This window comes from Sinocyclocheilus grahami, unplaced genomic scaffold (genome assembly GCF_001515645.1).
Source record: "Sinocyclocheilus grahami isolate Dianchi unplaced genomic scaffold, SAMN03320097.WGS_v1.1 scaffold220.1, whole genome shotgun sequence".
NCBI lineage: Eukaryota > Metazoa > Chordata > Actinopteri > Cypriniformes > Cyprinidae > Sinocyclocheilus > Sinocyclocheilus grahami.
The window spans coordinates 1,258,477-1,270,387 of record NW_015505399.1 but is presented as its reverse complement, the minus strand read 5'-3'; the positions used below and the strand labels follow the sequence as shown (position 1 = coordinate 1,270,387).

Here is an 11,911-nt window from a genome sequence, read left to right as displayed (position 1 = left end):
ATGGTTAATTATTCATATTTCCTGTTGTGAGCTAAATTGGCTACAACATCAAGAATCCGTACACCTGCAGCAGTGGAGGACTATGCCACGCAGAACTGCGGAAGAACTGATGACGGCATGGTTTGATTTTCGGCTGACCAATCAGCAGAAAGCGGCGTTTAATTCCTGCCCGTGTGTAGAAATCGAATACTCAAGTTGTTTATAAATTTTTCTACTCCTGAACGAAAAACAAAAAATTAAGCTGAATTTTGTTTCTTGGGAAAAAAAAACACGAAAAAGGAGCCGTTTTCTCATTTTTCATAAAACGAGTGAACGCTCCATTCCCGATTTCGGTTTTCTAATTTCAAAAGGAAAATCCGTTGGCCACCAAGTACATGGACCCATGCGGCTCTTATCTCAGTCTCGCACAAGGGTGGCCTTTATCAGCCCGACTGTCCCTGACAGGCCTCAGACAGGCCCACCCCTGTGTACAGTTCAGTCTGTGTGCATTGAATTTATTTAATACACGAGTTTCACAATTTGAGTTGAATTACTGAAATAAATGAACTTTTCCACGACATTCTAATTTATTGAGATGCACCTGTATATGAGGAGCTTTATAGAGACAGGCTAATGTCTCTCTTCTGTTTTTTTCCACAATTTTTTCGAAGTTTGAGGCATTACAGATTTTAGATCTTTGTCGAGATCTCCAAATAATTTTTTTGCAGCACTTTGTTTTAAAATCTGAATGATTGATTCTTTTGGAATATTAACTGAAAAGAAAAACGGAAACCTGATAGCACAAATATGTCGCCAAAATATCTATTAGATGTGTATGCAGACTACTAATATTAAAATGTTTTAGTCCGTTTTAAGTAAATACTGTCAAATAGATGTTCATTTTCACAATTTTAATGCATCTTATTTGCTATGGTTTAATACACCTACTGTAGCATTCAAGAGTTTGAGGCTAAGATTTTTTAATGTTTTTGAAAGAAGTCTAATTCACCCCAAGGATGCATTTATTTAATTAAAACACAGATTAAACAGTACTATTGTGAAATTTCAATAACTGTTTTCTATTTTAATGTAAAATATATACAAAACATACCCATATATTCAGTTTGGGTTGCTTGTGAACAGTTTTTTTAACAGTTAATTTTAAATTATAATAATATTTTACAATTTTATAGTTTTTATAGTTTTTACTTATAGGTTTAATTTAGACTTCAAAGTCCCATGACGCTGTGGTTTAAAATAGGTGTTGTAGTGCAAACTGGCAGGAGTTTTAGCTACTAATTTTCCATTATAGGGTTAGTTCACCCAAAAATGAAAATTAGTCCATAAATTACTCACCCTCAAGTCATCCTAGGTGTATATGACTCTTCTTTCAGATGAATCCAGTCGGAGTGATATTAAAAATTGTCTTTGATCTTTCAAGCTGTTCAATGCCACTCAGCGGGTGTTGCATGCATCAGTCCAAAAGAAGTAAAACAAAAAAAAAGTGCCTCACACGGCTCCGGGGGATGAACAAAGACCTCCTGTAGCGAATCGATGCATTTTTGTAAGAAAATATCCATATTCAAAACGTAATAATCACTTTAATCTAGCTTGCGCCAACAGTTGTACACAGAAGCAGTTCCGGGCGGATGACGTATGAGTTCAGTGCTGCGCATGCGCTGTTGAGTCTCGTGAAAACCAACTTTTGTTAACAGGAGTGCCTGCGTCGCATCTTTGTCAACACAAAAGCGCATTCTGTGTGAATGACACCTAGCGATATATTCTACTTATGGTCCTTCACAGTAATCACGTGCGCCGACATGCGGTTGTATTATTTTTTTCTCTTTACTGTTATCATAGGCATATTGTCAAAATGTTTAATTCTAACATTTGGTAATATTTCTATTCAAAATTGTGATTCCTCAGTTTTTAAAAAAATCAAATATGGTAAAACATTAAATTCTAATTAATAAATAAAATTGGAAAAAATTGCCAAGCCCTACTTTTTAGCAATTATAATTTCTAATGTAATTGCACTCCATCAGTCCAAATGTTATTTATTACTTTGTGGGCATATTTCATGCATATTTTCCATATAATTTCCTCATACATAATTTCCACATTTCCCTTTGTGTTGTGGTAAATGATGAGAATAAATGTCTATTTTCACCATATTAAGGCCAATTCACACTTGTTCACACATAGTTCTAGTAAATTCTCTGGTGAATTAGGCCTCTCACTGTTCAATTACGGCTCTCATGCATGCTGTGTTGAACTGCATCGTTGCCACTGATTAGTTAGTACGCAGTGGTCTGAAGCATGACTGCGACTCATTATTAGTAGTCTTCTTTTCCTCCTCATGTGTCTTCTTTTTCTGCTGTTGCTTTGGGACACAGATAGAGGACAGTCTCAACATTAACCATAGTGTGTTTGAAGTCTCTAATTCAAACCCTCTAATGCCACCAACAGCTCAGTTGCACTCATTTTTATGCTAATTGCGTTTGAACCATATGTTCTTTTTCCTCCGATTCCTTAGCTCATGCCGAGTCAAATGCATACTTAAATGTAATGGGTCAAGATTTTTCACAATTTTGAATTATCCAACAAACCTACTTTTTTTCAAACTTGTCCTAGACAGTTTGTCTTATCACCAAAATCATTTTCAGACCATGCTGACGAAAAGTAATGGAATTGACGTTGATTAGTCAAACCATTCTCGAATAACGCTTTTGACAACGAGCATGCCAAAAAGGATGTGAGGCTATATTTACGCAACATTTTAGCATATTCAAACCAAATTTGGTGTGTGTAATAACAACCATGACCTGAGGGGGTAACACTTTACAATAAGGTTTACAATGTTAGTTAACATGAACAATATTTATAAAACATTTATTCATCTTAGTCAATATTAAGTTAAAAACTTACTAATACATTATTAAAATTTAAAGTTGTATCTGTTAACATTAATGTACTGTGAACTGATATAAACATGAAGGTTTTATTAACTAACAATAACAAAAATGAATAAATGCTGTAAAATATCTTGGATATCTTTCATTGTTAGTTAATGTGTTAACTAATGTTATTAAATGAGACCTTATTGTAAAGTGTTACCCCTGGGGGCACCTGCACAGTTTCAGCACAGCGCCACCTAGTTGTCAGGAGATGTGAAAGTAATAATAATCATCATTGTGATAGTTATTATTGTTATTATTAGTAGTAGTAGTCATAATTGTAGTAGTGATAGTAGACAAATATATATATCACCAGAGCCGATATATCGCCAGATATTTGCTATTTTTTTTATTTTCATTATTAGCATCGGCTAATGTGTCAGACTTTTATTTTAACAGAATGTCAGCTACTGAGCAAAAGTTGTATCTGTTAACATTAATGTACTGTGAACTGATATAAACATGAAGGTTTTTATTAACTAACAATAACAAAAATGAATAAATGCTGTAAAATATCTTGGATATCTTTCATTGTTAGTTAATGTGTTAACTAATGTTATTAAATGAGACCTTATTGTAAAGTGTTACCCCTGGGGGCACCTGCACAGTTTCAGCACAGCGCCACCTAGTTGTCAGGAGATGTGAAAGTAATAATAATCATCATTGTGATAGTTATTATTGTTATTATTAGTAGTAGTAGTCATAATTGTAGTAGTGATAGTAGACAAATATATATCACCAGAGCCGATATATCGCCAGATATTTGCTATTTTTTTTATTTTCATTATTAGCATCGGCTAATGTGTCAGACTTTTATTTTAACAGAATGTCAGCTACTGAGCGTCAGATCTCCTGTTCTCCTTCATTAGTACACTGTTTCTGTTTAACAGTTATGTCTAATAAATTAATGAATAAATTAAGTTCTGTCTAATAAATTATTACCATAAAAAAGTCAGTATCATCCACTACTAGTTTATTCATTAATCATAACAAGCTCACTATTCTCCGAGTCTGTAATTTCTAATCCAGGTCAAATCTTGCTAACGAGTCTTAAGTTTATTTTTAGTGATTTAAGTGCAACTTGAATCATATCTTAATAATGCGTCACAGCTACAGGCCCTCAGCACTATTTGAGCAAAATGTTTACTTGGTGTATTTTTACATGGCAAGAACATCAAGAGAAACTATTCAGCTCTTGTTTAACATCGCATCATTGATTGTCCAGGAGTGTCTCTCTCACTCCCTCTTTAACAGTCTCTCTTTGTTCCTTCCTGTTACCACACTCTGATAAAACGCCTGTTTTTTGTCTTTTCAGTCTGTTCAACACTAAAGAAGCTAAAGTGACCATTAAAGCTCAGTGTGTGTTTGCTGCATTAACTGTCTGTCACAGACTCTTTCTCTGGCCTTGAGTCTTGATTTCCTGAGACCCTATGGGCAAACCAAGGGGGGGGATTTGAGCGGATCAATGACAGATAGGCTAACAGTGAAGGACGATGGCTTTGCTACCACATTTCCTCTTCCTCATCCTTCCTTTCCCCTTCCATGGGTTAAATCAAGAGGAAGTGGATGGAACAAGCACCATGACCCTGGGGTTTCCTTTTGCTAGATTTTCCTCATTTCAAGGAGGTACAAATTATCCATTTGGCATTGTTACCACTGGTATGCCTTGCATAAATACACAAGTGTTGGGAGTCTGTTATAAACTCTAGAGAGCTGCCTACCTAGACAGCATTCTAGGCATCACTGATGCACTCCAGATGAGAATTCTTTTCCAAGCTGATGTTTAAAAAAAGAAGCAGCTGACATATTGGGTTACATATTAGAGCTGTGTTTCTCAAGTGTATCCTGTTATTAACACCAAAGAAATGTTCCTGGTAGTTTATATTATAATGGGTAACATTTAGCATTATCATTAATATTGCTAGAGGGGTCATTATTCCTGCAATAAATTTTTTTTAACTAAGCTCATTTGGTACTGTCGGTGTAAAACTGACTCTCAGACTTTAATGAGACTTAATGAGAAGTTTTGACAGTTGTGGGGGCAGTCATGCAGAAACTTTCCACAAGAAAGACCTAACGGCAAATTTATTTGGAAAAGAAAATCCAGAAGGGACGTTTAACAAAAGTGAGATTGAAATATCACCCAAGCTCGACAATTGTGTACTATCACCCAGTTCAGTATCAGGTATCAGTTGTACAATATCTATAAAGAGGCTGATGTAACAGCCAATGGCAAAAACATTGTAAGATTAAATGTTTGCAGCAGAATGTTTGCAGAGTTTTATTAATGCAGAATTCTAAATGTTTATGCAATTTGAGACATATTGATTGTTATTGTGATTGAATGCTTTACCTGCATGCATTCTGTTGTCTTTCCAAGTACCACATGGTTGGAAAGATCTCTGTTAAGGTTCAGTCACATTTATCACCGTTCTGGTAATTTTGGCATGCAAAATCAATTTATTTCAATAGAGGTCCACACCATCTGGAAAAGTGCAAAATATTTTCCCACACAGATTTTGCAACAAGTTCAAGTTGGACACACGTTGACCAACAGAAAGCAACTTGGTTTGAAAGCGACTGTGAGCTGTGCTTCATACATTGTTACACTATTAACAATAGAAATTGGACCTTTTTGCCTAGGCAGGTTCAGCAAAATGTAGAATTTTTAGTTTAGCAACATGCTAACACCTGACCTTTGATACCTTGGTATCAACTGTGAATGTTAGCTGAGTCTTTCCAGTGAGGAACAGTATTTGTGTGGTGTTCAAATCGGTCGCTTCAGATCAAGGTTTTGGAACAGAATTTGTGTGTTTGTGCATTTATTTTCCTTGATCTCAAAGCTTAGATAAACCGGTGGGACGGTGTCTTGCTCTCACTCGGTCATTAGAAGCAGCAGTCGGCTCAGACTGATGAATAAGGGCATGTCAGCATTCCTGTGGCTGGCTGAGGACGACGACTGCTGAGTCTTGTAGCCCATTAAGGGGATTGATACATGGACATTCTCAGTAGGAAGTGATGAGGTTGGCTAACCCTACATGTTCATTGGTGTGAGGTAGGTGTAGCATGAGCGTGTGTTTCCAATTCTGTATGGGAACGACAGGCTTGCTCGGGATTGTGGGATTGACAGTAGAGCATCAAAATCTGGCAAATACTGAACTTGCATACGTTGAAAAACAGCTGTTGGCAGCCAGAATCTGTGTAAGATGAAGGGAAGCTAAGGTTGTGATTATTTTAGTTTGTGGCAGATATAGGGCTGGATTTTCTTAATACATACAGTATATTTGGGTCAATTACATAAGAGTGATGCCTGCAATAAATTGGTGTTATTTTAGTATCACTGAGATACTATTACAGTTTTTAATTATCAAAATTTGTAAATAAAGTTAATAAATGAATAAACATAATGAATTTAATGCATTTTAATAAATGAATTCTTTCCCTACCAGCGATGTATTATTATAATTTTTTTTAAGTTGCCAGCCACTGCCAGCATTTTTGATCAAGTTTAATGGCACCCAGAAAATGTTGTTGTTATGAATATCTAACTACGTCTGGATCAGATTCAGAACAATGATCAAAACATAGATGGAATAGATCTCTTCCATCAACACATCCAAAGCTTGCACGGTCCTATACCACTTCCTGGATCGTCATTTCATTTGGTAACATTAGGCAGTTTTGATTGATATGCTTGATGATTGCATTATTTTACATCTGCTTACATATGAAATCGCTTGTTTCTGTTTCTTCTTTGCCGTGTTTTGATCAAGACGTTCAGTACTCTTTCAAAAGATGCGTAATAGCACCTCCTACCAAACACCAGTGGCAGGGAAGCATTGTCTCACAAATGACGGAAAATGGGGAAAGAGTTAATAGATCCAAAACAGTCATGTCATTGACCTGCACATAGAATTGTCATCTTCTGTTTGTAGAACCTTGTCAATGGATGTGATCAGTTGATTGGCAAGGAATTTCCTTTAGATTTTGCAATACATTCCCACAATCCTCCCATGTCTGCATTTTCAGAACTGTTGTGGTCAAAAACGACCAATTCCTTGTCTGTGGCTTCGCAACTCCTTGATGTGGATATCTGTTCCAAACTACCGCTTTGGTTTGGCACAAGTTTCTTTTGAAAGGCGCATGCATCTGTTTTTAAACCCTTGCACGCACGTGTGTTCAGGTCGTTTGAAAAAGGCTTTGGTACATGAATAGGTTTTTGTTTTGCATGTTTGAACAGTTCTGACACGTACAAGTCGGTCACTCTGGCATTTGGAAGTTAGTTTGAGGGCATTTATGCCATCTACTCAAGGTTAAATTCCTTAAACCCTTTGCTTTTTTCCTCTCTTTGCCGATGACACACGGTCAGCGGTATTTTGCAGTCTTCACAGAAATCCTCAGAGTTGCTGAGTCGAGCGTGTGTTTGTGAGTGCGTGACACTAATACTTTCAAAACCCACAATCCCACAGTAAACGGAGATAAACCAGGCCTTGCTGACCCACACATACTCCGTCTTAGCTAGCCTTCTCAACCCTGTTCATCCCTGTAATAATATTTCATAATATTTACAGTTCTCACGGCTCCTGTCAGGTCTAGGGATTCTGTACACTACTGGTTGTGCATTACATGTCTCTCATGTGGTGCCTGGTCGGATGAGGGAATTTTTTTGCTTTTATAGCATTTTATTTTTTTCTCCCCCTCTGAATTCCATTTATAATGTTTGCCAAAATGTATTATACATTGTTTTACAAAACCATTTTCCATCCTCTGAATTAAACAGCCTGTTTTTGCTACTTTACCTTTAAGACTATCTGTTTACGTTATATGTATGTACAGTGTTGGGGAGTAACTAGTTATATGTAACGGAAATACGTTATTTAATTACAAAATAAATATAACTGTAATCTGTTAGTTACTGAGAAAAAATGTGTAATTAAATTAGTTAATTATGAAAATGTTAAAGATTACAAAGGGGCTTATATCAGAGTATTTTCACAAACATACAGATTTTATTGATTTCTTTCCCAAATTGCATTGACTGCTCTAAAATATGAGACACCAATGTTTCAGAAGTTTAGGACACAGAATAGGACATGCTTATTTGATAACCACTTTATTTCCTATTTGGGTTTGTGTATGTTTTCTTTTTTAAGATTAACTGTTTTTTTCCAAAGCACTGTTAGATTCAAGTGTTTCCTGTCATAGCTATGCAAAGATTTGATTTAAAAAAAACATCATATAGCTATTAAACTATTTCCTATGATTTTAAATAAGTATTTAACCTCAGAACAATATCAAGTAAAAAGAGGTGCTGAAGTGTGATTTTGTGGTGGATGTGCTTTAAAATTTAATTATTATAAATAATATTTAAAGCAAGGACAATCCTGTTTTTGAAGATATAATAAAGCTTATTGGAGAAAGGCTTGAGCTGGAGACATATGTCTCACACAGGGGTACATGCTGACTGATAAACCCTTTCTAGCCTGCGAAAATGGCTGAAGGAAATGCGATGTGGCATTTCGATTTAGAGTGGGGTCCTGGCAGGGGGCTCGGCTGTGAAATATCACGACTGTTAGCATACAGGAGCGCTGCTAGCTGTACACACAGCAGGCTTTAGCCCTGTGATTTCCTCAGCTGATAGACTAGCTTTGTCTTCATTCAGAACCTCACACGGCTGGTTTTGCGGTCGTTCGTTTGGGTTTAGTTACTCAAACACATTTGGTTGGTTAGTCAGATAAAGCTCGCACGTGTGTTCAGGTCGTTTGAAAAAGGCTTTGGTACATGAATAGGTTTTTGTTTTGCATGTTTGAACAGTTCTGACACGTACAAGTCGGTCACTCTGGCATTTGGAAGTTAGTTTGAGGGCATTTATGCCATCTACTCAAGGTTAAATTCCTTAAACCCTTTGCTTTTTTCCTCTCTTTGCCGATGACACACGGTCAGCGGTATTTTGCAGTCTTCACAGAAATCCTCAGAGTTGCTGAGTCGAGCGTGTGTTTGTGAGTGCGTGACACTAATACTTTCAAAACCCACAATCCCACAGTAAACGGAGATAAACCAGGCCTTGCTGACCCACACATACTCCGTCTTAGCTAGCCTTCTCAACCCTGTTCATCCCTGTAATAATATTTCATAATATTTACAGTTCTCACGGCTCCTGTCAGGTCTAGGGATTCTGTACACTACTGGTTGTGCATTACATGTCTCTCATGTGGTGCCTGGTCGGATGAGGGAATTTTTTTGCTTTTATAGCATTTTATTTTTTTCTCCCCCTCTGAATTCCATTTATAATGTTTGCCAAAATGTATTATACATTGTTTTACAAAACCATTTTCCATCCTCTGAATTAAACAGCCTGTTTTTGCTACTTTACCTTTAAGACTATCTGTTTACGTTATATGTATGTACAGTGTTGGGGAGTAACTAGTTATATGTAACGGAAATACGTTATTTAATTACAAAATAAATATAACTGTAATCTGTTAGTTACTGAGAAAAAATGTGTAATTAAATTAGTTAATTATGAAAATGTTAAAGATTACAAAGGGGCTTATATCAGAGTATTTTCACAAACATACAGATTTTATTGATTTCTTTCCCAAATTGCATTGACTGCTCTAAAATATGAGACACCAATGTTTCAGAAGTTTAGGACACAGAATAGGACATGCTTATTTGATAACCACTTTATTTCCTATTTGGGTTTGTGTATGTTTTCTTTTTTAAGATTAACTGTTTTTTTCCAAAGCACTGTTAGATTCAAGTGTTTCCTGTCATAGCTATGCAAAGATTTGATTTAAAAAAAACATCATATAGCTATTAAACTATTTCCTATGATTTTAAATAAGTATTTAACCTCAGAACAATATCAAGTAAAAAGAGGTGCTGAAGTGTGATTTTGTGGTGGATGTGCTTTAAAATTTAATTATTATAAATAATATTTAAAGCAAGGACAATCCTGTTTTTGAAGATATGTCCCACTGAATGTGCATCAGGATGCTCAGACAAAGAGTATGATGTTTAACTTGTACCATTAAAACACTTTGGTGTCAACATCTCTCTCTCTCTCTCTCTCTCTCTCATTGTGTCTTTCTAGTAGACATTATGCCATTATATAGATCAAATACATACTACTTTTAGACTTTTTTAAACCCATTTTCTCCTTCATTTGCTCTCCTTCATTCTTCTCTGCAAAGAAAGCCTGTTCCCGTGGCAACATAAAAATAATTTTTACCACGCAGATATAATAATGTCATTTTTTCCACTCCCTTTTTATTAACATTCATTTTAAAACAAACTTTTGCTGAAGAGATGCACAGGTAATTTTAGCGTCATTATGGAAAGAGAACAGACAAAGAGAAAAAGAAAGGAAATATGGAAAAGCGGGAGGGAGAATGCAGCGGGGAGCTGAGTGTGTGGACTCCATAATGGAGAATGGATTATGTTTCTAAATGACCCCATTGCCATCACAGGCAGAAAAGAGGCATGAAAAGGTTGAGCTATTCTCTGCTAAAATAGTAGGCTTTTTATGTTCGAATGGAATGACCTGTCTTCTTCCTCGTCTCATTCTCTTCCGTCATTGTTGTTTTCCCATCAGAAAGAGGAGCAGGCCCGCTTGCTACTGTCTGAGGAAGGGAAGGAGCAGCTGATGTTTGAGGTCCCTCTCAATGATTCGGGCTCAGCTGGGTTAGGGGTCAGCCTGAAGGGTAATAAGTCCCGTGAGACCGGCGAGGACCTGGGTATCTTCATCAAGTCCATCATCCACGGAGGAGCAGCTTTTAAGGTAGCATATCACCTATACATTTGGGTGTGTTTGTAACTTATATAATGATTTGAACTTTTTTGGTGAAATAAAATATTGTCTGTGAAACAATAATCCTGCAATCAATAAATCCACCCCAACTTTCATTTCATTAGGTAATGTCAAAACATTCATGACACTTGTCAACAGCACTGATCCATAAAAAAACATTACAGTTGCCCTAATTGAATTTCATTACATACATAACAGTATGGTCCCACACTGAGCATTTTTTTTAATTCAGCAAGGATCATTTAAATTGATCAGTAAAGACTTTTGCATTGTTGCAAACGATTATTATTTAAAGGTGCCATAGAATGGAAAACTGTATTTATCTTGGCATAGTTAAATAATAACAGTTCTGTACATGGAAATGACATACCGTGAGCCTCAAACACCATTGTTTCCTCCTTCTTATGTAAATCTCGTGCATGCAAAAGACCACTGAAAAATAGGCGAATCAGAACATAACACCGACTGTGACGTTACAGTGGGGATCACTAATAGTTATGCCCCTAACATCTGTATATATCCACCCATGTTCGAGGCCAGCACAGCCAAATCATCAGAAATTCTGCAGGTATTGTGAAGAAACAAGCGAGGACAACAGCGAAAATGGCAGATTATGGAAATAAATGTTATGTTCTAGGCTGTGCAGGGATGGGTTGGTGTCTGTATTCAGAAAGGCACGGAAAGCAAATAACACGCATTCTAATAAAACAACAAGAGCCACTAAAGGGACATGATTAGCTGCATGCTAGCGGTAGCCTGTTACATTACAGTACATAAGATTCACTTACCACATAAACAGAGTAAGGAGAGATAACTGAGGAGGATGGCGAATGATTTACAGATCCTGAGCACCACTGACTAGCATCTGATCTTGTAAAATGTGTGGTAAGTACTGCCGCTGTAGTTTACACAGAGCACATGCGATCGCAAATCTCAAAAGTGAAAGTAAAACGAGATTGTGCATTCGAAAACTGTTTCAATGCCCTGCATATTAATAGCGGCTCCCTGATTGTCCGCATTTTATATACAGTATAATTACCCAACGATATAACTGCGAGAGAAAGTATTGAAATATATATTTTCCCTTTGTTTCCTTCCTGCTGTGTGAGCTACTGAAATGAGCCGCACTGTGAAACAGCCAATCAGAGCAGAGCTCAACATT

At 36.5% G+C, this 11,911-nt stretch overlaps 1 protein-coding gene across 1 annotated transcript in view; it reads left to right on the top strand.

Annotated features, from left to right (window-relative positions):
* LOC107596552 (partitioning defective 3 homolog B-like) overlaps window positions 1-11,911 on the top strand; it is a gene marked incomplete at its 5' end in the record, with an annotated part of 104,698 nt that overhangs the window by 14,772 nt on the left and 78,015 nt on the right. The window contains one exon of the mRNA XM_016287306.1: window positions 10,534-10,719. Within this exon, the coding sequence (XP_016142792.1) occupies window positions 10,534-10,719 (186 nt within the window). The remainder of the gene's footprint in view (window positions 1-10,533; window positions 10,720-11,911) is intronic.